The sequence below is a fragment of the Excalfactoria chinensis genome, chromosome 6 (assembly GCF_039878825.1).
Source record: "Excalfactoria chinensis isolate bCotChi1 chromosome 6, bCotChi1.hap2, whole genome shotgun sequence".
Classification (NCBI taxonomy): Eukaryota; Metazoa; Chordata; class Aves; order Galliformes; family Phasianidae; genus Excalfactoria; species Excalfactoria chinensis.
In genome coordinates, this window is record NC_092830.1 from 3,929,871 (window position 1) to 3,955,628 (window position 25,758).

The 25,758-nt window shown below is 38.5% G+C and overlaps 1 protein-coding gene across 1 annotated transcript in view; it reads left to right on the top strand.

Moving 5' to 3' along the window:
- NRG3 (neuregulin 3) overlaps nucleotides 1-25,758 on the top strand; it is a 344,050-nt gene that overhangs the window by 127,550 nt on the left and 190,742 nt on the right. The window contains exon 2 of the mRNA XM_072340660.1: nucleotides 15,186-15,315. Coding sequence (XP_072196761.1) covers nucleotides 15,186-15,315 — 130 coding nt within the window. The remainder of the gene's footprint in view (nucleotides 1-15,185; nucleotides 15,316-25,758) is intronic.

Here is a 25,758-nt window from a genome sequence, read left to right on the forward strand (position 1 = left end):
GTCCTGTGCGTACATCATCCTTCCAGCGCTGGAGGAGGGTGAAAGCGAACAGTGAAATGAGAGTTGTCGGAGTTGTAAGCGATGTGGGGGTGGACTGAGAGTGGTGCTTCAGCTCCTAATTACAATTCATTAAAAATTAAGCTTCGCCCTGAGAGCGAGAGTTGTGATGAGTCCTTTCTGACTTCTAAAAAAGGGCAGGAAAAACTTGCACACAGAAGCGTATCTTTGCAAGGCTGAAGCTGGAATTTTCTTTAAATATTGTGAATAAGGCTGCAGCTGCTAGGAGGCTGAAGATCAGCCAGAATTCTGTTAATGTATGAGCTTTCAGCTGCTTGCCTGATTGTTTGCGGAGATCTTGCATCTGCTTGATAATGCCACAAGAAAATGTGAGCCTACAGAAATCTGCAGAGCTTGTAATATTGTGCTGTTGCATGGGAAAGGGCGCTGTAGGTTCTGAGCTGGAAAGCACTACTCAAAGCAGTGTTGGTCAGAAGAGCAGTCTCAGGCTGGTCATGCAGTTCATAGCATCATAGAATGGCCTGGGTTGAGAAGGACCGTAATGATCATCCGGTTTCAACCCCCCTGCTATGTGCAGGGTCACCAACCACCAGACCAGACTGTGAGTAGAAAATTACAGCATCAGTTGTCTGCTACATAATATCACTGATATATTTGTTTTGGACATCATCATAAGCAATACTAATGGACCATGTTAAGTAAATTATGTTTATGAGGACGTGAATACATACAGATGAGTTTTCAAGCCTCATCAATAAGGGTGTGGTGGTGCATATAGCCCCTTTAGCGTCTGATGCAGGATTCCCACAACTCATCTAGAGCTGCACGACTTGCAGACACCTACGTGCTGCATCTTGCTGTACTCTCAAGCTGCCGCCTTGCACCAGTTCTACATGTAGTCACTGTACTGTGTTGGGTAGCAAAGACTTGATGTGATCACTTCATCTGGGAAGTCCTAGTCATCCAGTAGGAAGGAAGTTAATGAGCAGTATCTATTGTCTGAATGTTGGGGGGGTACTAAGGCAATAGCAAAAGAAATTGCATGAACATCCTGAACAACAAGGAAGCGTACTCAGTTGGGGCGGGGTGGTATTGGGAAGGAAGAAAATAGAGTAGCTGGCAAATGGAAAGATGCAAGCTGCCAAAAGGGAAGTAAAACAGTATTTTCAGCATCTCAGTTGTGTTGTGTTCTTTGTTTGTTTGTTTTTAAATTAATAGATATGTATTTTTAATCACCAGATGCCTTCTGGGTTGCTAATGCTAACTGGATAATCTAAAGGCTGTTCTGGCTTGTTCCGTTTTAGTCCAGCTTCTGGTACCTTAAAGAGGCTGTTGCAGCAAAACTGAAATGATCTTGGACGAAAGAAATTCTGACCACATTCTTCCCTTCATCTTGGGCGTACTTATGTGTATCTTGTACATGCCTTTGGCTGCTTAAGGAGGATGGCATGAGATTTGTTAAACAGCTTTAGTGCTGATGTAGACTGTTCCTCACCAAAAGATGGCTAATTTAATCCAACAGGCAACTGAAGCTAAAATTTTTCTTAACGTTTCAGAGAAATTCAGATTGGGTGCTTTGGTTTTTTCTGTTTCCCAGGGTTTCTTACCTTTTGTTCAGGTTCAAATCAGGTCCAAACTGTTGCACATCATCTGCATTCAGTCTAAATTTGCTGATACCGGGGTGAAACTGAACATTGAGGAAATGCAAAAGGCACTCCTATAGCAGATAAATACAAATAGAAATTGAAATGACTTGGAATTTCAGTTGGAGCAAGTACTTTGAAGTCAGGTTTAGCTGTTGGAGTATTTTACGTGTATGTGTCTATACATCTATCTCCTTTTAACAGGTAATATTAGTAACATTAATCTCATATCAGATTGGTTTTGTTGTTGAGTGTAATTGGAGAGAGTGGTGGTACGTTCTCTGGAGTTAAACTGGAAGCTTCTACTTGTGGAATTATCTTGTACATTGATAAAAAAGGTTAAATCTGTAGATAAATATTGGGTTTTGAAGTACATACCCAGTATTTCAATGCTTAATAAGGAAGTGTTTCCCGATTCATGGTACTGCAGTCTTGAAGCATTCCTAGTTATGTTTCTGCTACATAAAAGATAGATTTAAACAAAGATTTTATTTTTATTCTTTAAAATGCCATGTTTCCTGAAGGGATTTATCTTGCCTGTTTTCACGGGCGTACTTTGAGCATTCTGCCTTTTCTTTTAGATTTCTTCCTTGTTTTTCTCCTCAGTCCTATTTGATGTTGCTTGTCAAAGTTATACATGTGAGCAAGTCATACATTGTCATCAGACTTCTTTCTCTTTTCCTGTTCTTCTAATTCCACCCTCATTTCTGTTTTCCTTGGTCAGAACTTGCACTAACAAATCTATCTTTGCCTTGTGAAGATTTACCCAGGCAAGGGCAGGTGACCTGTAGAGGAAATAATCTTCCCTTTTCCTTGGGAATAGCTGAGAAGCAAATGTGTCTTTGTTAGTGCAGGGATTTATCTTGCTTTGCCCGGGTGTGCTTTAAAATTGCAAGTGTTTGGGTGGTGTAATAAATAGCAGTGAAGGGCCACTGTCTGAGTGCACTCTCCCAGATATTTAAAGCCTCAAATATTTAACTGTGTCTGTATTGGAGAATTTCATGCTTCCCTGTGACCTGAGCGATGTTATATGAGAACTGCTTAGAAAACAACATGGCTGGAAAAGTAGGGAGAGAAATACTGTGCTCCACAAGTGTTTGCATCTGAACTTGTTTGCCACAAACTGAACATGAGATGCTGCTGGAAGAGCTGTTGAGCATTAGAGTTCATCTCCTTTGAACTTCTGACAAAGATTACTGCAGCGTTTTGAAGCCAGCTTCTTTATCAGCTGATTTATCTTTCAGTTGTCCTTTTCCTCACTTCCAAGAGTAGCAGTTGTGCTCTCCAGAGGGGATATTACTAGGATTTTTGCTACTGCCGCCAAAAATGTTCTGGCACAAAATTGTTGTCTGAGTCAGCTTTGTAACATGACAAATTCTGAGACAGCTGCAGCAATGCTATGTTAGCTGCCTACTGGGCAGCTTCAGAACAGACGATGAATCTCCTACTAGTTATGAAATGTCATTAAAATAGCTCAACGCAATGGTTGGCTGTGAAAAACCGTGCTTATTTTTCTGGTTAACGGGTTGAAGGATGTACAAGTGATGTAAGTGGGAACAGTTATTCGGCTGTGGCTGTGCGTGTTCTCTGTATTTTAGCACTAAATAAGAATTGGACCCATCGAAAGAGGATGATGCTCTTTTTGTTACCTTCTATTACTCGATTATCTGTTAATTGCTTATACTGCAGGCTCATATTCCATTGATCACAGCTGTCGCTTCTGCATATTTCTTTCCAATTCTGTAGCAGTAGAGCAGTGAATATGATGAGTTCGCTGATGGAGAGGTAGTAAAATGGTGTCAGGTTGCTAATGGTAGTGTTCAGTGTTGCATTTATGAAACTGGACGTGTGTTGCTATAGTCTTGCAATTCTGGGGGCATTATTAATGCTACGGACTGTAACTTAAAGTTGTAGTTTAATTGTCCTTTTCTTTACCGAACTAATATCTTCAGTCAACCAGAGCCTGCAGTCCTACACTCTGTGTCTCATTACGTTCCGTTCCTGTGCCCCAGCCTACATTTAATTTGCACAGGAGTGGAAATGAAGTTGTCAATGCCATCTTGCAGCTACTCTCCTCCCCCTTAGTTTAGCTATATCAGACACCAGTGGTGCTGATTTGCTGAACTTCAAACTGTTTTGTTTAGCGTTGGCAAGCTGACTGCTTTGCAACCACCAGGCCGGTACAGTGAGATACAAAAATGCATGTGCTGTTGCCCAAGGTAGGAGACACAGTTTCAACTGCATGCTGAATATGAGTAGCAAAGCAGAGATGCAACTTCAGCTTGAAATTCCTTGCTCTTTATGAGCTACCAAGGATTAATGCTTGGATTAGTGCTTACTTCATCTATCAGTGTTAAAAAACTAAGGACGATGTTTTCTACTTCAAGGTTATTTTCTTGCAAAGATGCTTTTATTGAGAGATGCTTGCTACATTGTGTATAGTTTGTGTTGTCTAAACCAATGAATTACAGTGTCGAGAGGACTGAAGGATGAGGCTGGATCTTGATTTTTCTTAGAGGGAGAGGAGTAGTTATTTCAGACTTGATTCCTAGTGTGAGATAGGAGAAAGTAATGCATTTCACAAAACATGAGATCAAAAGGTAAGTATTTGCAGCATGGAAATGTGTTGTTCCTGTGTTAACCTTCATTTTTCTTAAATGTGCAAGTAATGCTCAGTTTGTTCTATATCACTGTTTGCATTACAGACTGGCGTTTCTGTAACACTGGAGTTTATGCTGTTAGAAACTCACTCTGAAGAACCTTTATTTCCTGTACCTTTATTTTGTACTGCATTAGAGGGAGTAATTAGCTACTTCATTTCCTCTCCTCTATTACACTTATTTATCAGACAAATTGAATTAGTTTGGGTTTTTTTATGGTTGAGAAATAAAGTGGGGGAGGGAGGAGTCGGAACATAAGGCCTGCAAAATTCCCTTAGCTGTTAATGACTAGAAAACTAACTGTAGTTGCAGTAGTCCTTGTGAGTATTTTTTTGTACACCCTTTAATGGGGGCTTGGTGGGGTGGCGTGGTGGAGGTGGGTTGATTGTTGGACATGAGGATCTCAGGGATGTTTTCCAGCCTTTATGATTTTGTGACTCTATGTGCTGTCCAGGCTGACTAGGTATCTACTGAGTCAAGTCATACCAAATCATGCAGATTATACACTCACAGAGAGTATGTTTAGTGTATAGCACTATAGTGTCATGCTTGCCCACAGTCACAGTTCTATTGCTCAGAGCTGGATAAGACCAGTTAAAATTACTTAATTGAGCAGAGAATAGAAAATAGAATGCCCAGAAGAAATTATAATCTGAAATTGTTCTGGCAGCAATAATTGGAGGAGGGATTTTTACTCTACCACCAAATTGAGTTGCTCTATTATGTCTGCTGTGAATGCCTGGAAGTACAGCATTTACAGGTGCTGTAATGGTAACCAAAGCTCAGTGGTGTTTTTCCCTCTTTTCTGTGTATGTTTATATGATGTTAGAAAATATTAAAAAATAAGTCTATGCTAGCATGCTACTACATGTTCTTGAGGGCGCTGAATGTGCTCAGAGTCTTTCTAGTGTTTCATTGTTTTGTGTGCTTCTGGAGCTGGGGTCTCCAAAGGAGCTAACGGAGTGTGAAAGATGCAGAGGAGGGGTGCAGGGGTGGTATATGAACTTCATGACTCTGCTGAAAGACTGAATCAAGTTTCTCCTTGATTGTGGCAGGGTATAGCTACTGTAGGGGTAGCTAAATGTGGTAGCCAATGAGTTCTTGTATTAATTGAGTTTCAGGTACTATTTCCTCTCAGTAGCTTTATTTGAAGAAGCTGTGTTTGTTTTTGGTGTAGGTAGGTCTGGACCTATAAGGACCATGTTCTTATACTTGGTGTACTGATAAAAACTCAACTGAATATGAGCCATCAGTCTGCTCAAGTGGCCAAGAAGTCCAGTGGCATCCTGACTTGTATCGGGAATGATGTGGTGAGCAGGACCAGTGAAGTCATCCTGCCCCTGTACTCAGCATTGGTGAGGCCTCACCTTGAGTACTGTGTTCAGTTTTGGGTACCTCAGTACAAACAAGACACTGAGGCGCTGAAGCAGGTCCACAGAAGGGCTTGGAGAATATGGCCTATGAGGAGAGGATGAGGGAGCTGAAGCTTTTTAGTCTGGGGAAGAAGAGGCTGAGGGGAGACATTATTGCTCTCTTCAAATACCTGATAGGTGCTTACAGCGAGAGCGGGGTTGGTCTCATTGGTGACAGAAGACAGGACAAGGGGTAATGGCCTGAAGTCGCACCAGGTTGTTTAGGTTGGGTATTAGTAAACACTTATTTACTGAAAGAGTTTTTAAGCAGTGGAATAGGCTCCCCAGGAAGGTGGCTGAGTCACCATCCTTGATGTGTTTAAAACCAGTTTGGATGTGGTGCTCAGGGACATGATTTAGCAGAGGGCTGTTAGACTTAGGGTAGTACGGTTGTGTTGTGATTGGACTCCATGATCTATAAAATCTTTTTCCAACCTTAGCAATTGCATGATTCAGTGTCTCTGCAGAAATGTCTTCACAGTTGTGAACCTCATGCCATTTCTTCCCTTTGCTCCTTCGTTCCTAGCTAGCAAGATAGCTAGTAGGTATATATAGATAACTAATTGTATATACATATATATATGTCTGTGTATATTGGTTTATTCCTCTAATATTGTCCACTCTTACTGTAAGAACCCAAGCCAAGAAGTTATATCTATTTTAAGCTCCTTTTTAACCAACTTGAATACATTGCAGAGTTGAGCAGAAGAAACTCTTTCAGATATTAGGCAGTGACATCATTTTGACTCACAGTAATTGAATGTATTTTTGTTTCTGTTAAGTCAAGATGAATTGATGTACCTAGTGTTGTGCCAGTAGGTACGGTACCCCTAACTTTCCTAACTGAGTTCAGTCCTAACAAGAATACTTTAGTGTCAGTTTGAGAAGATGTGGTTATTTGTTGTACAATGAGAAGGTGATTGCATGTCTTCCTTACCCCAGTTCCTGGCATTTGACTACATTGAAACACTGTGGAATTACATTGCAAAGCTGAAAGTAATTTACATTTCCATCTTATTTGTTTTGGGAAGCGCTGTGCTGTGGAACTGGGTTGTTCCTTGTTGTGTTCTGGCAGTAAGGTCAAGAGCATTGACAGCACTGCACTCCTCTCAGCAGTACCACATGATAGCCAGGTGGAAATACATCATGCTTGCCTGAGGAATCTTGCAAGGTCTACTGTACGCATGAGCAGACCAGGGACTCCTGAAGAGACACTTTACTTTCTCAAGCCTGTCTTCTTTCTGATCTAGAAAACTAAATTAAAAGAATAAAGAGAAAATAAAATTTTATATATATGATAATATAGAAAATGAAGACCTGGGTTACTTATGAAAGGAAATTCTGAGAGTAACATCCATGTTTCATAGCCTGACTTTGCATCTCAGTGCCACAAAGGTGTCAAAATGATAAATGTGGTAGCGAATAACTTTCAGGTTGTCTACCTTGGTATAATGTGCAAGGTTGGAGTTAAAATTTCATTTCTTATTTCCTTCACTTCTATTCAATGCATTATTTGACCTACTTGAATTCCTTCAAGTAAAAAGGAAAATTAATATTTTCCCATTGCAAAGTTGATTTATTTTTTTCTCCTATATAAGAAGTAAAATCCTTTTCTTTCTATTGTGTGTATCTAATTTAGCCTACAGTACTTTATCATTTTCTTGAAGTGATTCATAAAATATCACGTGTATTACTGGGTGATTCCTGTACAACTTTAAGGAAGTTGCAAGTGATCCAGATGAATGATAAAATCGTATGATGCTTTGTTTCCAGAAGAATTTTCTGGTGCTTCAGTATATAAAGGCGTGCAAATACTCATTACTGCAGATGTTTCCCAGAAGAATAAGAAGTTTGTTTTAGTGCAGGTAATGTTTGCTGTATCACTATGAAATGCTGTCTAATTGCAGTTTGCCATTACTTCACAACAGCGTTGCCTACCCGGCTGCTCTCTATGACGTGATGACTGAGTCAGGATAAAAAGCATTGGGAGGCCAGAGTGGTTGAAAGAGTAGTCATATTGATCAGTGAATACCTGCCTAAGTATTCATTGCTTTTACGTTAACAGAGCAGAAGTTGCACTATGCCAATTGCCTACAGGATTATTGCATCCTTCTGTACTCGGTAGTGAAATCCCATTTGCTCTTCAGAGCAGTGGCTTGGGCATATCCCCAGATTTAAACAATGTAGCTTATTTTCACAGCATTTTGGATAGGTCTTCAAGATCATTAGTGTCATTAAAATGAAGCATTGAGAAACAAGTTGCTGTTGTTTTTGGGGGTGTACATTAAAATCTGGAAAAAAAAAAATTACTTCTATTGAGAAACTGTTTCATACATCAATGAAACTCATTCTGTTTTGATTGTGTAACATTTAGTTTGTGTTTTCTTACTCGTTCTCAGAGCATTACCCTGTCTGCTATCAGCCAGACACAGAAGGACAAAAAAAGTCTCAATGAGAGTGATGGGGCACCACAGCAGAACACCTGCTCTTAAAATCAAAGCTTGCCCTTCTTAGATCACAGAGCCTGGATGGATGCCTCCAAGTTGAAATAATTTATCAACTTTTTTAAAAAAAACCAAACAACTTGGAGGCTCGCTTTGCAGAGAAATCAGAAATAATTCATATTTACATATAACTTATTTGGTTTTATTGAACTCAGGTGGCAATTGGGTGTTTTGATTACTTAGAGCCTATTTAAGGTTTCTCAGCTGTGGGGAAGACAGGGCAGCAAAGCAAATGCAGGTTGGCAGCATGCGATGGATGGTGAAGGTCAGGCAAGGTGAGTTTTGGTTGTTGGGACTGCTTCAGTATTTGGGAACTTTCTGCAAGCGTCAGCAGCTAGCAATGTTAGAGAGTACTGTGAAGTGAAACAGCTGTGAAGGGGCACCAGAACTTAAGAGCTGTGCAAAAGCTCAGGGGTAGTTCTAGGAGTAGAGCACCCACATCCTGCTTGTTCTCCCCCTTGCCTTTGTTGGGGTTCCCATCTCCTCCCAACCCCCACAGAAAACCCCTTCTCTATCTGCTGCTCTCAACCCTGTGCTGAGGAGAGGGTTTGTTGGGTGTGGTAGGAAAGGAAAAATCTGAGGTGCTTCAACTGAAAGAGAAATATAAGTAATTAAGCCTTCGTCGTGTGTTGAGGTACACTTAAATTGCATGACTATTTCTTGAATATAGTAGGATCTGAACATTGCACAAGTTATTTTCCAAGTCTCTTACTTCTGTGAAAACTGCTTGGCTATGGAGTCTGCCTTGATCTGGGGCAGTGACTGGAGCCTGTAGGATCAATGGCTGAAGGGTTAGTGCTGCATTTTGATGGTCCAGGCATCTAAAGGATATCAACCAAGAAAATGGATTTGGTTTTGTTGACTTCTGTTTTTTTTTCACTCTGAGATAACTTGGGCTCAAGAATAAAGGTGGAGGAAGAGTAAATGGTGCAGAGTCAGCCTTCTAATGTCTCTCTTAACTTGCTCTGAAGTTGGGCATAGATCTTGACTCTCTGTGAGGCTTTCTGGAGCAGCCTCATGCTTCTTCCTGGAGGAGAAATGGATGTGGTAGTCAGTGATGCCATGAAAGATGAAGTCTGTGAATCCATGGGCTGCTGGTACTGGCTGCAGTTCTTACCAGTGCTGCTACCTCTGAGCTGCAGCACAGGTGGGGGAAGGCAGAACTATCCACATGTAACGGTACAGGTGTAGAATGAATGGCTGTTTACATGGGTTGATAGTGATAGGGCAAGGGGGAATGGTTTTAAACTGAGATAGGGGAGGTTGTATATTAAGAGGAAGTTTTTCACACAGAGGGTGGGTGAGACACTGGAACAGGTTATCCAAGGAGGTTGTGGATGCTCCATCCCTGGAGGCATTCATGGCCAGGCTGGATGTGGCTCTGGGCAGCCCGGTCTGCTGGTTGGTGACCCTGCACATAGCAGGGGGGTTGAAATCAGATGATCATTGTGGTTCATTTTGACCCAGGCCATTCTGGGGTTCTGTGATCTCAGCACTCTGTCATCTGTCTCTCCTCTGTTCCTTGCTTCATCAATACAAGGAGAGAGTGCAGATGGTTGTGATGTAAGAAAAAGAAATATTGGGGGCATTAATATATATATAAATATTCTTTTTGCTATGTGTAATAATGATTGCAACCCCACTTTTAAGCTTCATTGAGTTATTTAGATCATCACACTTCTCTTATGTTTTCTTTTAGAGTTCCCATTTGTGTGTACCAAATTTGAGAGTACAAAGTTCTGAACAACTTCAATTATTTATGAGGATCTCCAGCTGAATCCAGTTAAAAGTAGCAGTCCTCCCTAAGAAGGGAGATTTGAATTCTCTTGGGATCACTTGCAGCTGAGAATGAAAAGCAAAGGAGAATGATTTCGATTTAAGGCAACTTACTTCTTTTCATTTTTGGTTCTGTTCTTGATAAATAATGATTCAGCTTAGCTGCAAACTAACATTCTCTTTAGTACCCAAACAAAGACCAAAATATTTCATCACAAACATCCTCATGTGTTTTTCTGTGGATTTGATACACAAGGATTTATTTTTTGCATTGCAGAGCACAGTTGTAATGTTGTGCTTGCTTCCTTCTAGCATCTTTTTTTCTAAGTTGTGATTGTATCGATGCATCAACTCTATTTTGCATCCCAGACAAAGTCTTTTGTTTTTATTTGCCCTGTTGCTTTTATTCTGGCCTGCAAGTCACTGAACTTAACTAGGTTTTGGATGTTCTGTTTAGAGCTGATCCTTATCCCTTTTTGGTGCAGTGGTGCTGCTCAGGCTCCATCACTTTAGTTTCCTCTGGTGATGCCGGTTCAGCTGGGCAGGCTTAAGAGGCAGCTGGGGTGAAAGGAAAGAGCAGCAGCAGAGAGGATATGTAGGCACAATTTTGGCTACCCTGCTTCTTCACTGTGTTATTCTGTGAACTAAATTCAGATCAATTAAGGAGAAGTTCTGCAAAGGCTACCCAAGTATGCGGCTGATTGGCAAAAAGCACTCTGCACCTGGAGCTCCCATCATAGCTGTCATGACTCAGTTTAGTAAAGAGCTCCTCACATTGAATGCTGAAGCCTTTTAGGGCTTTAGTCACTTGTGTTGATGCGTCGCCTAGACACTAAACTTTGGAAAAACCCTTCTGTGTGCTGTGGGCTCTTTGCTGATTTATCTTGGATTTGTTCAGCTCTCACTGATTCCTGTTTGAGCAGTACAGGGGGACGCAATGAGTGATGTGCAGTTCTGCACGTACTTACGGAAATGTCATCGGTATTCAGGGTTCAGGGTTTAAATTCTGGTTGAAGTGGCCAAGTAACGTGTTCTGAAGTGATGTTTTATCTCCTTTCCTTCTTTGAGTTTCAGATGCAAGATAGAATGAGATGGGCATTTTCACAGATATTTTCTTGGCTTGCCTTTTTCTAAGTTGTGAAAGGGAAGACCTAGTTCAGTATTTAAGAGGTTTGCATTAAGCAAGCAGCTCTTTGGAACACAGAGTATTTTGCTAACAACATACTAGCAGCTTGGAAATCCTGTAATACATAGATAGCTGTGAGAGTAATGCCTCCTCTTTCTTTCCATGCTAGCTAAAAGCTCACTAATGGAGTTTGTTAGGGCAAATACGTAGATACAGAATGAGCTATGAAGTACTATTTACCAAGTTAGTTACATAATCACTGAATTGTAGGGGTTGGAAGGCACCTCTGGACATCACTTAGTCCAACTCCCCTGCTGAAGCAGGTTCCCTCCAGAAGGTAAGCGCGAGAAGGTGTCCGGATGGGTTTTGAATCTCTCTTGGAGTATCTCTAGAGCAGGAGGTTCTGCAGCCTCTCTGGGCAGCCTGTTCGCTCTGGCACTCTCACAGTTGAATAAATAAGTTATTCATTGTGTTTGAGTGGAACTTCCTGTGTTCCATTGTATGCCTGTTGCCCCTGCATGCCACTGGGAGGAGTCTTGTCACATCCACTTGACTCCTACATTTGAGATATAGTCACCACCATTAGCTGTGCATTGTTGCTATTTTTTCCACATGGAGGAATTCAGTGACGTGCTTTTGCTTCACGTGCACTTCAATGTCAGATGCCATTCAGTCAGACTGCCCCTCTGCTGCCATCTGTCACATGGCAATGGAATGTGAATGTGCCCAGAGATGTGCCCAGAGATATGTTTGAAGAGATGCTCGAAGTCAGGCTGCACTGGGCTCTAAGCTACCTGATCTGGCTGCAGATGTTCGTTGCAGGGAAAGTGTTTAAAATAGTGTCAAATAATTATTTGCTGTTTGAGATGCGTTCACTAACATCAGTTTCCAAATCCAGAACGTAGCAAGCTCAATTTGATGAGTGGGAATGCTTGCTCCTACTACAGACTACCTAGAAATAGCTGCCATGTATGTTAGTGTTTTCCAGGATATTTTAAGTCTCACGCACTCTCTCTTCCTGTGTTTGCCCTCTTTAATTACAGGTTTATTAATATCATAGCACAGCACTGGAAACAATGACTCTAGTAGCCTTGAATGGGGGAGGTGATATTTATAGTATCCATATTATACCTTGTAGAGCATTCAATAGATTAGCTGTGATGAGTCATCCTGTGCTGGTATAAACACAGTGAGAGGAATTAATGGGTGATCGTAGAACTACCAAGTCGCTGCACATCTTTAGATAATAACAAAATATAATAACATCTGAAAACTTTCTAATGATATTGTCTTCAGCACTCCCAAATGATTTCTTTTTCAGTTACTCCAGGGATCTTCAGGCCTTCCTTTGAAACCTGAAATCTTGTTCATTTGGTTCTTAAATCAGAGACATGACAGCAAGATATCCAGATCTGGAGTAGGAGAGAGAGATGCACATAAGGCTTTGCAGATAAAATGAGACGATAAAAATAGACCAAAAGCACCTAGGCATTCTTTATTCCTTTTTAGTTAGAAAGATTCCAGCAGAAATCAGTGTCCCCTGCTGCTTTTACATGAAACACATGGACACATAGCAATTATATAAAAAAATAATAGTGGTAGGATGGGGGGGAACAAAGACCTTAGGGGGTTATGGATTTTTGGCATTTATATACTAAATTTAAGGAGATCTGAGTGCTTAACAGAGGCTCCCTTTTGTTACCTATAAATGTTTGAGTCTGGCACCCATGTGCAAAGAGTATGAATAAATTAAGATGAAATAATTTTGTGAATGCTTAAGTTTAGTAGCTGATAAAAAGAGAACCCTTGGAAGAACTTAACGATTAAGTAGTGGATATTTAGCAAGCTCCTAAAGGACAGGGCCATTCAAACATCAGTTCAGTGGTCAAACAAAACAAGAAACAGAGATGCTGCTCATCAAACACTTCCAGTTACCTCTGATAATCAGCTTAATTAGCACAAGTGTTTGCATATAATACTATCGCGATTTTAAAAGGAGCAACAATAGACTGCTGTTGTGTGCGTGTGTGTTAAAATTGTTTATGCAGATTTTCTGTGACAGTGCAAATGTTCCTGCATGAAGCTGGCCTGAAAAGGTGACTGGATGTTTGTTTCGACCTGAAGATATTGTTGTTACATAAAGCCCGATCATTCTTGAAATGTCAGCGGATGTGCTTGTCACAGTTTGCATTTACAGCTATCTCTCATGGCTTCCAAAATTCAGTTTGATACATTTCACTACAGGGCTTGCTTGCAGCCATTAAGGAAGAGCTGTTTTTTATAGCCTCTACCTTTTTCCCTAAGTTCCACTACACTGCATTTCTGAAAGATGCTGATGTTTGTCATCTTCAGCAAAGTAGCAGGGACTGAAGCGGGACCTCTCACTCTCAATCTTTGTAATTATTTGAAGGGAGGATGTTCGTGTTTGTTTCTTTCTTTTCTCCTAAGAACTTTGAAGTAAAATTATTTCTTTGTGACTATAAAGTGTGGATTACAATTTTTATTTTCTTCTTGAAAGTGTTTTATTAATCTTCCTCAACTTATGGTGGGTGACAAGGAAGCCTTTTAGTGCTGTTTTCCTTAAGATACTGTAACAATTAATGGTTGTGTTGCAAGCTCTTTGGACTGGAGATATCAAATGTGAAGTATCCTTCTTCATTGTTCATAGCTCATTCTTTTGTGGATGAAAACATATCCGTCTAATTTTTGTAAAATGTACATTTATTTCCTTAAATGTACCTGCAAAATCTCACATATTGATGTCTTTTAGTAATTCAGTGCTTTATTAGCTTTGTTACTTGCTTAGTGGGTATTTAGCTTTGCTTTTAGTTAAAAGCAAAAAGTTAGTATGTTGCTGTAATTTCCAGTTTGCAATATCCCACGTGTGTCAATCACAGTCTCATTCCTCCGGCAATAAAAGAACATTCTTGGTTGTCTTTATGACACGCTAAACTATTCTCTTATAACTTCAGAGTGCATTAGTATATTAGGTCTTGCTGCTTGTCCCACCTAAGGGAGTAAGAATTTAGGTTTTGAGAATAAAGGTTCTGCATGAAGGGTGTTGTCTACTTGGAAGATCGTGCTTCATTAGAAAATGCGGACTTGATAGGGGAGAACTGATGTGTTTGTTGGTCAGTCTCCTTCCTCTGACAAGTTAGGTTTCTTGTCGATTTATCCAACTGGGTTGGAAGGGTAAAATTAATAAATCAGAAGGCAGAGATAATGGCCTATTCTGACGTGCTGATAGCCTGTTCCAGATATCATCATCTAACCATACATGCCAAATCTACTGATAGTAGACCATTCTGTAATGGACTTCTTAGAATTTTATGGGGGTGGGGAGGAAAGAAGGTCAAGGCACCGACAGAAGATAAACTGAAATGAAATTCTGTGGTGCCTTGTTTTGTTTGTTTCTTTGATTCTAGGCCAGTTTTTCTGATTGATGTGTCAAAATAGCATTGTTTTTGCCTTTTGATTTTTCTTTCATTGCATGTTGTTTTTGTACGCGCGCCTCTCTAAGGGCATGAGTTTTCTTTGCCAATAAAAAGATAGATATTTTATTTAAAACTGTATTGAGGTGCATGAATATGAAAATAAACCCTGTCTATTCTTCTGGCTTTAATAAAAATGTAAGAATAGAGGATGAATCTGCGTTAATTTCTACAACATCACCGACAGCTACCATTGTTAAAAAATGTGAGAATTAAGAAAAAATGTTTTATTATTTTAACTTTTAGATAACATGTTTTGAAAGTTGAAGTAGTTGGAAATTATACTCAATTTTGCTTCAGTTCCTTTTTTTTTTTTTTTTCTGCCAATATTTCCAAATGTAAGATTCCTTTTGTGAGTCTTTTAAGAAGCTTTACTGCCAAGAATGTTACCTTCACATTGAAGGTTGCTTAACTTGTGCTGTTGCTGTATGTTAATTATTTAGACTGTCTTGATCAGTAGAAGTTACGGTGACTACGTGTGTTGCATGTAAAAACATTCAGTTTTAAAACATGTAGCCTTAAGGCATTTATTTCCTTTTGCTTTTTTCTCCACAGATACTACAACGTATTCCACTGAGCGATCTGAGCACTTTAAGCCATGCAAAGACAAGGATCTTGCATACTGTCTCAATGAAGGTGAATGCTTTGTGATTGAAACCTTAACAGGATCACATAAACACTGCCGGTAAGTCATTTGCTATGTCATTTATTTAAAGAAATAAAATGTATAATAATATTCTGAGGAGACAGCATTGGAAACAGATTTAAGGCTTTAGTCTTAGAATGCTATGAACGTGAAGTAATAGAAGTTGCATTTGATTGCCTCCCTCAACATTGTGGTGGGTTTTCTGTTGGTTTATTTTTTTTTCCTACTTCAAATAATGTAATAATTTAATATAGATTAAAAAAAAAAAAAACAATGGCACAGAACAAACAAGAGTTGAATTACTTTTATAGATACAAGAAGTATTTGGTGTTCTGTTGATGTAAGCAAGTAAGAAGTATTGGGCTTGTTTGTGTTTTTTTTTGATCTTTTCATTTAACATAGAATAGTCCTGTGTTCCTCTAAATACCTGACCTATCTCTTACTTTGTGTACTCAGAGTTATTCCAAGTCATAATTGCTGCATGCACAGCTATGTTCTTTAAGAGATGGAATAAGTCGTTTGCTTAGTAGCTCTTAGAATTTGGGTTTCTTAGGTTAAATTATTTAAGATAAAATGGGCTGTGATGGCTGTCTGAACCTGATGGGTGGCTGTCCAGCAGTTTTTCACTGATGAGTTTATATTAATGTCTAGGAAGTTCTTGCATGTGTGTTTGAGTATCAGAAATGAAAACTCAATTGCCAAATACGTTTTCCCTGGATCTAGTGGCCATTACAGTGGACTGGTTTACAGAAGGTTGTTTTTTTTTAACGTTCCTTAAAGTTAAGAAAAAAAAAGCATCAGAAGTATTCAAACAATCATTTAAATAAGTGGTCCAAGGTGATATCTTCTATGTGTGATATTTTATTCTACTTTGAAGTTACAGTATTTGATGTGCACGAGATGCATTTATATGTATGCCTGAATTCTAAGCTGGCGATCCAAATACAGCACGCATGTTTATGTTATAAATCATATCAAGTGTCTAAAATGCTCAGAAGCTTTACTGAATCATTTTGAACCTTAGCAGAAGCTTGGTCAGGTAGGAGGAGAAAATGACAAAATCATTTGCACCTGGTATGAGAGATTGATGCCTGTCTGCTGACAGACATAAAGATTATTTCTAAGAATTCATTTTTTTAAGTCTGTTCTATTTTCCCCATTCAGTTGTATATACTTCAGTGGTGATTTCCCTTCTTCGCTTTCTGTTTTATTATGCCATGTTTATTTAATTATTGTGTGTCTTTAATTATGGAGAAATCTCAACTTTTCAACTTCCATCATAACAGTTCACAGGTATTGTTTTTTTTCAAAGCAGTTACCTTTTTCCTTCTTTTAAGTGTCATGAATTGTGAACAAGTAAATTACACCACTCAAGTGTTGGTGTTTTTTAATAAAAATTCAAATTGGATAATCCAGTGCATATGTATATATATTTACATGACCAGGAAGTAATGAATGTAAGGATTAGTCTGATAAACTCATTAAGTAATATTTGTGCACTAAGTAATTTTTATTAAGCTCAGTGGATTGGGCTATCATAATCTGCAAGAGTAGATTTCATAAAAAGTCTGTCTTATTCTTGCTTGACTTTGAAGTTTTTTTTTCCCCATTGTTTACATTGGCCAAGTTGTTGTAAATTTGCTGTGATTCTAATGCCGCATTCTGACTAATGGCTAGAGGCTTTCCCTCTGGGCCTTTCCACTTAAGTAGGCCAGAATGCTGAGCTTTTGTTCTCTCCAATGGAGTGAAATTTTTCTTCATCATATTCTTTGTTATTTCTCCATTGGGAAATACAGGTATCCTCTGTGAATTTGTTAGCTCTGGTGTGTAGCAGATTTGCACTGCTTCTAGGAGTTTCCAGCTCTGGCGTGATCTGAGAATGAAACATCTGATTATTATAGAGGTTGCATTGAAGCATCCAACAGGAAAGATGTGTATATGGGAAGAAAAATTAGTATATTGTGTCCTAAATTTTGAAAGGTGTTGAAGTGGTTATAATGCTTTCCTTAAAGGTGCGTGAACATGTGAGCAGCTTGTCATCTCTTTTTATGACACTGATACATATGTCGCTAATGACTTTTAGATCAATTTATATAGAATCAGATTTTCATAATGTTCAGTTTGTAGATAAACTGCTTTATTTGACCTTCAAATCTCTTATCTAGCTTAGTAGCTGACTATGTCTCAGAACTGGTGCTGTAGTGAGCAGAATACAAGAGTTTTCTGTCTGCAGTTTAGAACTGTGCTCTGAAACAGCAGCTGGAATGTGCTCCTACAGAAAAAATAAATACATTGTTAACGTATTGGAGTTGTCCTCAAGCCACAAGGGGGGGAAAAAAAGTAATTGTCCCTGAGAATGAAAGGGTTATGGAATTCCCTTTGCAATTAAAAGCATCATTTGAATACAGAATTATGAGGACTTAAACTGTGCAATGATACTTTGTTCTTAAAATCAAATGTCATTGTATGTCCTCGTTAAGTGTTTGATTTTTGCATCTGTTTTGGGAAAGAGCACCAATTTACTGATAAGGGTATTTGCCATGTGGAACAGCTGCAGGCAGAAGACCTCGATGTCACTAAAAACTCGAGTTGTGTTGAAAGGGTATTAGTAGACAATGTGTTTAAGCAGCTGTACAGTCATTCATACGTGTGTGTTTAAGGATACGCGTGAATTATTGTTAAAGCAAGACACAGTTTGACTGGGGATGTAAAATGGCAGCCGGGTAGCAAATGAGGTATGCTGAATACTCTTTATGCTATTTTAAATGTGTGACTCCAGTATTTATTTCTGTAAATGATTAAAACAAACACAGGTTTGTTTTGAGGACAGAGTAAGTCAAGGGTAGGGAGACTGGATATTTAACTTCTCCATATGTTGAAATTGCTTTCCTGTTGCCTTCTTAAGAATTTAAATGGATGGTGAGGGTGCTTTTTGTGGCTGTTTACTCGTGTGCGTATGTCAAGCAGTCTGTCAATGCCTACATATAGAGATTTAACTGGATATTACATAAATGTCTTTTTACCAGGAGAAACAAAAGTTCTATATAATTTCTAAGACTTTCTGTTCTGCTTCATGTTTAATTTTTTCCTCTTGTTCCTGAGTTAAGCCTTCCACCATTTCATGTCTCTTCATTCCTTTCCGATTTTCATCAGATAATGGTAGTAGTGGTTCCCGTTGGAAATAGGTTTATGGATGAGTGATTGACTGTAGGTTTTGAGGGGCAAGGGGGAATGCACTGTTAGCTATTTCTTTCTAAAGAATCCATTAGGACTACTGTGTATGCAGTAGAAGTCTATGAGTGGCAGTGACCTCTAATGTACTCTTCGTGTGTTTGAGCATATTGAATGAGAGATACTGCTTTTGCCTCTTGTCCTTCTCGCTCATCTCTTTTGTGAAGAAAGCAGTGTATAACTGAAGTACGCTTCCCAACAGCATTTGAAAGAATAGATTCACAAATATACAGAGAACATCATTTATAATTGATGAGAATATAGCGGATTGTACCTATAGAAGTTTTCTGTTTCTGTAGGATAATTCACCTTCCATGCATTGATCTGATTCTGAACTTGGTGATCTTACTCAATTTTAGCCTTAAATATTTCCATTTTATTCTTAATAGGTGGAAAGAACGATTCCATCATTGTTCAGCTATATTTAAAATGCGTTTTGAGACCCAAAGGATTAATTTCTACCTTCATCAATGGTCAATTCAGAGAATGTTTGTACATTTAGCTATTATTGTCAGTCTTTTACATGGCAGTGGCTATAATCCAGGTGCGGCATTAGTTGTCAGTGCAAGCTACGGGAGAAAGGTACCAAGTGGGCCATAATTGGAACAGCACGGCATACGCTATGTGCACTTACCCATAACTTAAATATCTCAAATGATAAAATCAATCATTTTTTCAGTTCCATACCTCCTCCTCTAGATTTTTGCAGCCTGACCTGTTTTTTTGTTTTTTAAATGTAGTTACCTTCTTTTGTGTTCACTTTGTATTACGTTACGCACAGCAACCTTAGTCAGAATGCTTTTGTAAGTAAAGCAAAAGCAGAATACTTTCTGCTTTTGCTCAGTATTGAATGTCAGCAAATAAAGAAGGCATTTTATTGATGTCACAATATTATAAGGCTAGTTTAATAAAGAATAATCTGTTCCATCAAGCTGACTATATGAAGGACAACCAGAAGAGTGTAAAGGAGGTAGAAATGTAACTTAGGACGTGTTACATGTCAAGGGCGATCAACAAACCTCTTGTGAAAATGACTGGTTTATGAGCACATCTAGATTATATTTGTGCAGTCGCAAACATTAGCTGGAAATATTGCTATTTTTACTTATTTACTTCAGGAAAGCTGAGGTGAACCTGAAATAGTACATTAGGTGCTATTAAGCAACTACATTTTTGTGTGGGTATCACATTACATTGCTGTTGCATCACTTGCTTATGCAGTGGCACTGTTAAAATTCATGGTTGCCTTTAGCAGTGCAGCTGTTTCTCTTAGGTCAAGTGAAACATCCTCTGTGCCCAACGCCTCCTGGCTGTGATTCTTAACAAAGCTCAGGTCTGTGAGATGTCGGGAGGCAGAACTTCTTGCCAAACCAAGTCTTTCACATTGCCTGTGCATCCCAGGTCCATTGATATAGTCCAGATTTGGGTAGTGATATGCAAATGAGCTCAGACCTGTTTTTCTTAATAATTTCAGAATTGTTCTTAATATCACTTAACTACTTTTCTGCCTCGTGCTTTTCTGGTCTAGTTTTACATATTAGATTTCTTTCCAATAATAATAATAAAAACTTACTAGTGTGCTTATGGCACACTCTCAAGTTCCTTCTCCTTGAGAATTAGTACTACAGTTTGCATGGCTTATTTGTTATGTACCTCTATTTTTACTTCTTTAAAATATACTTAGATATGAACTGTGAAGAAGTCTGGTATCTAAACCTGAGAATTAATGAAGCCATGACGGTGTGAGCCTGAGAGATGTGCTGAACTCATAATTGTTACCTGGGATACTTTTTTGTCTCATGATTTTTATCACTTTGTTTGAAATCATATGTAATTAACATGTAAGATTCTAGCTCGCTTAATTAGAACTAGTTAATCACGATACAAGCGTTAAAAAAAGAAACAAATTAAAAGCTCAAAAATGTGTTAACTTCCTTCCTTGGTGAAACAGTTAGAAGAACACACTAAGTAGTAGACATGCTAAATACAGTTGTATTCAGCAACACCTGATTTGTGCTATCGTAATTGAATATTCAGATGATAGAGGCTCTCAAGAAAGCTTCTTGTCAAAGTACTGTAATTATTGATTAATTTTAACAACCTCAACACTCCATTATAGTGCTTTTTATTTACGAATTTTACCCTAGATTATTGCTTTTGACAGATGCTTACCTTCTTCAATCTCCTGTAACTTGTACTGCAAAAAATTACTTCCATCTTGAAATATATTAGCAAATTCAAGTCTTACGAAGTTGAATCGCTTTCAGATACCTGAAAGGCTTTGTGTTTTAATGCTGGTATGAAATTAATAGTCTATTTTGACCTGTTTGTAAAGTTTCTTCAAATTATTGGAAGAAGGAAGAAGAAATACTTGAAACTTAAGTCAGCAAAGAGGAATGAAGAACTGGAATACCTTCTTCATTCTCAATATACAAAGCAATGAATGTAAATGCATTTTCAGCTATCTGAAAGGATGGGAAATCAAAGATAATGACTGAGCGTAGCCCCTGCCTGTTTTTCTTGTTGCTTTTTTTTTTTTTTTTTTTTTTTTTTTTTAAGGCCACGTGTTACTAATTCTCAGATAAACAATTGACAAAGCCTGATAGTTATCAAGTATTGGCAGTTCCCAAGAAGTAGTTTCTATTAGAACTGTTATGAGTAGAAGTGAAAGCGAAGATACTTCATTGAATGTAGTGGACTTGTCACTTTCCAAGGCTGTGGAAAATGAAGAGACCTGATTCAACCTCTTTTGACTTTGGGAAAACGCCTTCAAGTAGGTTGAATGAAGTGTTGATCTGTAACCTTGAATACTGGTAGATAGAAGTGAAAAATGGAATTGCCAGTTGAGCAGCCATCTTTGTCTTGTGGCTGCTAATAATTGTTAGTTCTCTTGATTTGGCCACAAGGTGGGAACCAGTAGAAACAGTACCGTAGTAGCATATAAAGGCCTGATGAGCAAGCGCAGTTAATACCAATAGAACCTTAATTATTATCACTATGTTTGTTTATACTTACATGTTTCTGAACAGATATCTTGTGCTACTAAGCAATAATGACATCTAGATTGTACAGCCCGTCTCCAGTGACAGAGATTACTCAGGTCTGTTCTGTTTAGATCAGAAATGTCCTCGAAGCAAGTTGATTTGTAAATGAAAGAGACTCTCTGGGCTGCCTTTTTATTTTTTTAATTTCAAGGAAAATGAAATCATGTGACCTAGAAAAGGCTATTACTCAGCGCATGATGTCTAAAACATAAAATAGAAAATGGAGAGGTTAACTCTGATAAATGGAAGAATTCAAACAAATGGTAAAACCCTTCCCTGTGAGGGGAAATTTCATGAATTTATTAGAGTTGTTGCTTATCCCCCCTCCCACTCTCCTTTTCCTTTTCAAACACTGTAATTTGAAAGAGCAATGCATGGCATCCATCGCACATACAAAAAAAGCATTTGTGGAAAAGGAGGCCTTAAAAATGTAGGTGCAAATATCGATGGCATATATTGGATCTGTCTTGAATCTAAAATACGTGAATATTTTGCCATCAAACCGTGCTTCTAAATTAAATTGGAAATGAGTTAGGGTTGTGGTGTTCCCCCCTAAGGCGGGAAGGAATTTCTTTAGTGTCTGATGCAGAAATCTAAAATATCTCATTTAAATTCTCATCGTTGCCAGTGTCTTAAATACATGGGAAGCAGCAGCATTTCCAGACTAATGCTTTTGCAGACGTTTTCCCAAAGGTCTACTGGAAAAAAATCTTACTAGAACAACAAATAAGCCTTGGACAATTAATTGAGTCACTTAAATATAAACAAGTATCAACAGTATCAAAACGATATCTACCAGAAATGTAATCAATCAGTACTCCAGATGAATCTAGCTGAGAACATATAAAAACACCCCTATCTGCTATTGTTTCCTCTGCAGAGAAAACCCTTCTTACCACCTAAATAAGAATGGGAAAAGTAAGGCAAAATTGTGTGGGGTTTGTACTGTTACAGAAGCGGAGGTATTTAGAATAGATGTGTGAGGTAAATGTAAATCAAGTGTTGCATGTAAGTTAGGGTAAAGAGGTAAATAAATTGATTCACATACTTCACCCATTACTGGTATTGTAGCAAATTGGTCATTTGAATTGGAAAATAAAATGCCTTGGAATTAAAACAGCGTAGGCAGGGGTGAACTCCTCCAGCAACCTGGAAGTGGTAGCTACTGAGAAACAGTATATTCAGAGGTCCCTCCAAAGGCAGTAATGAAAAATATTGTTTATGCTGTTTTTGCGTTTAGCCACTTTGTTAGGTAGCAAACAGAATTTACACAATTGAAGTAAGATAATGTCAAGCCGTGGGTAATAACTTTAGTCTGACTTGAATCAGTATACAAATTTGAGGTCGAACACCTGACTGCTTGAGGTGACTGTGGTGTGCCATCATAATCATGTTAGCTAAACTATTGAAATAGGAGGCATATATGATGATGGGAAGCAAAATACAGACTTAATCTCTGTGTTTTTTTCCAAAGGTCAAGCCCCTGCTATAAATGACTGAGAGTATATGAAAATGTAGTTCAGAAAATTCAGCTAAAAGTCGTCTGCCTGTTTTGCGATCTGGGTTATTAAATTGGACCTCATTGGAGTGTACTGTCAGTAAGTAGTTAGGAAAGAATGTGGGGCTGTCAGTAAGCTCCGTGAAAAATCATAGAGGGGAAAGTGTCGCTGCCTTCCAGCGCTGGTTCTGTTTGCACTTAGAAAGCTGCAACTCATGAAAGCAGTACAGATATTTTGGAGTTGGAAATAAATGTCTGTAAATTTCATGACTATTTGTGCAAGTGGGATTTTTGTCATCCAGAGTATTGGAGAGCCTTCAGATTGTTTTTTCTATGTGTGATAATTCAGGCTTATGATGTCATTTAGCGGCACTGCAATGATGGAGGGCAGAGATATGAGTAGTATAGCTCCTTCAAAACTATAAAGGGATAGTCTTTAAATAAAGAAGGAAGGCATTTAAATGTATTTTTTACTTTAATGCCTGATTCTGTTTGATCCAGTTCAATTCACAGACAAGAGAAGCATGCAGATCAGCTTTCTTCAGTAACTTTTCGATTATTGTTCAGATCATAGAATCATGGAATGGCCTGGGTTGTAAAGGACCACATTGATCATATAGCTTCACCTCCCTGCAGTATTCAGGGTCACCAACCACCAGACCGGGCTGCCCAGAGTCACTTCCAGCCTGGCCTTGAGTGCCCCCTGGGATGGGGCATTCACAGCCTCCTTGGGCAACCTATTCCAACGCGTCACCACCCTCTGGGTGAAAAACTTCCTCCTAATATCCAACCTAAACCTCCCCTGTCTCAGTTTAAAATCATTCCCCCTTGGCCTATCACCATCTATTCATGTAAATAGCCATCCCCCCTCCTGTTTATATGCTCCCTTCAAATTCAAAGTAATAAAAGAATGAGGAATATCTAAGACATAAGCGTCTGGTGTAGTCCAGGGCAGAAATTTGTAGAAAGAATGCATATATTGGTCTGGCAGGCACTTCTAAGGTATGAAATGAAGTATTTAAAGGCTTTTACGTCTTGACACAAGCACAAGTTAAAATAAAAGAGGTTGCAGAAAACTAACTTCTGGTGGGTAATATTTGGTGTTATGGATGTTGGAGAAGGAAGATTAATTTCAGGACTTGGTATGATTGCACATATGATAATCATGTACTTATACCTCACCATGTAATTATTGGAATAGGAAAGAGAAGGACTTGTGAATGGAGTCTGTAGTTATCTGGCGCTAAGTTTCTGGTCACCTTTGCAGGTTAAACGTTATTAACTCGTCTTCCACATAGTTGTTTTTTAACAGTGGAATGCTAGAGCTGAATGGTAACTGAAATTTCCTTTATGCATCATATTAAAGTATGTTTTGGGTAATTAGTGTGAAATGCTACGCCTGCCTGTGTTTCAGTTCCCCAGCACTTCTCTGCACTGCTCAGTCATGATAATCTCTGTTTAAAATTCCTTTTGCTTAGTAGGTTAAATGTAGCCATTAGTTCTTTCCTTGTCTTTTTGTGTTCTTAATTTCTCACACAAACGGTTGCCAGGATGATTAGACTTAAATTGATCACCTGGAAAACCACAAAGTGGATACTAAAGCTGTCCAACATGAAAGCAGATGGTTAGCAGAGTTTTTAGGGGCATAGGGACTTTTAGTAAACATAATGTATAAGCTTTGTACTTTGAGTTATAGAAAATAGCGTAACTAAGAAATATTCCACATACTTCATTCTTATCTTGGAGAGTGGAATCAGATGGTTCTTAATTATCTATCTCTGCTTCATTTCTCTGCAAGTTCTTTCTACCATTTTGTGTTCTTTCTTTCCATCCTCTTAGGATTTTAAAGGCCAAAGTGGATCTGTGGGTAGTTGAGAAGTGTAAGGTTGTGATCGTATCCTCTTTGATTTAAAAAACAAACAAAAAAACCCAACCCAAAATACAAACCAAAAACCCACAAGGCTCTTTGTTTCTTTCTGTTTTAAAGCCATAGCGATGTTCTTGAGGAAAGGAGTAGGAAAAGAAATACTAACAGATCAAAGTATTAGTTTATGATATGAAATGGATTTCTATTTTGCTATGATATGTATGTCTTGTGGACCTGGTTTTTGGAGGAAGTAGTTGCACATTACTACTCACTAATGGAAAAACATGACCAGATGTACTAAAGATTTTTACTGTATTTAAGGCTCATCTGTGTGGGATGGATCTCTTTTCTCCCATCCCAGACTTTTCCAGATTCCAAATTTAGGCTCCTGTTTTTTTACGGACTTATTGGAAATCGTGGATCTTGATGCCATGGTACATTATTAGTGTCTACATGCATTAAAACCAGGGAAGAACTGAGGGATTTTGAAGGTAAGCAATAAGAGAATGACTATCTAGTAGACATTGTATTTCTTCTTAGCATCTTTGGTATTAAAATTGTAGATTTAGTAATAATAAGGGGAACACCATACTATTAGAATTGCTTTGTTTAAAGTAAACTGATGGCATAAATGAAAATGCAGTTTGTGTAATGAGTATCAAAGGAATAAATACAACAAGATCGGTCTTTTATGTTTTTTTTGGTGTGCTCTACGGTTATTATTTGTACTTTTTCCTCTAGATATCTAATAGTGTCATAGAAAACTAGACGTGAAAAGGATCTGGTGGTATCATTTGTTTGTCTTAGAGGCAGGTAACTTCTGACATTTGCTCTTCTGACTG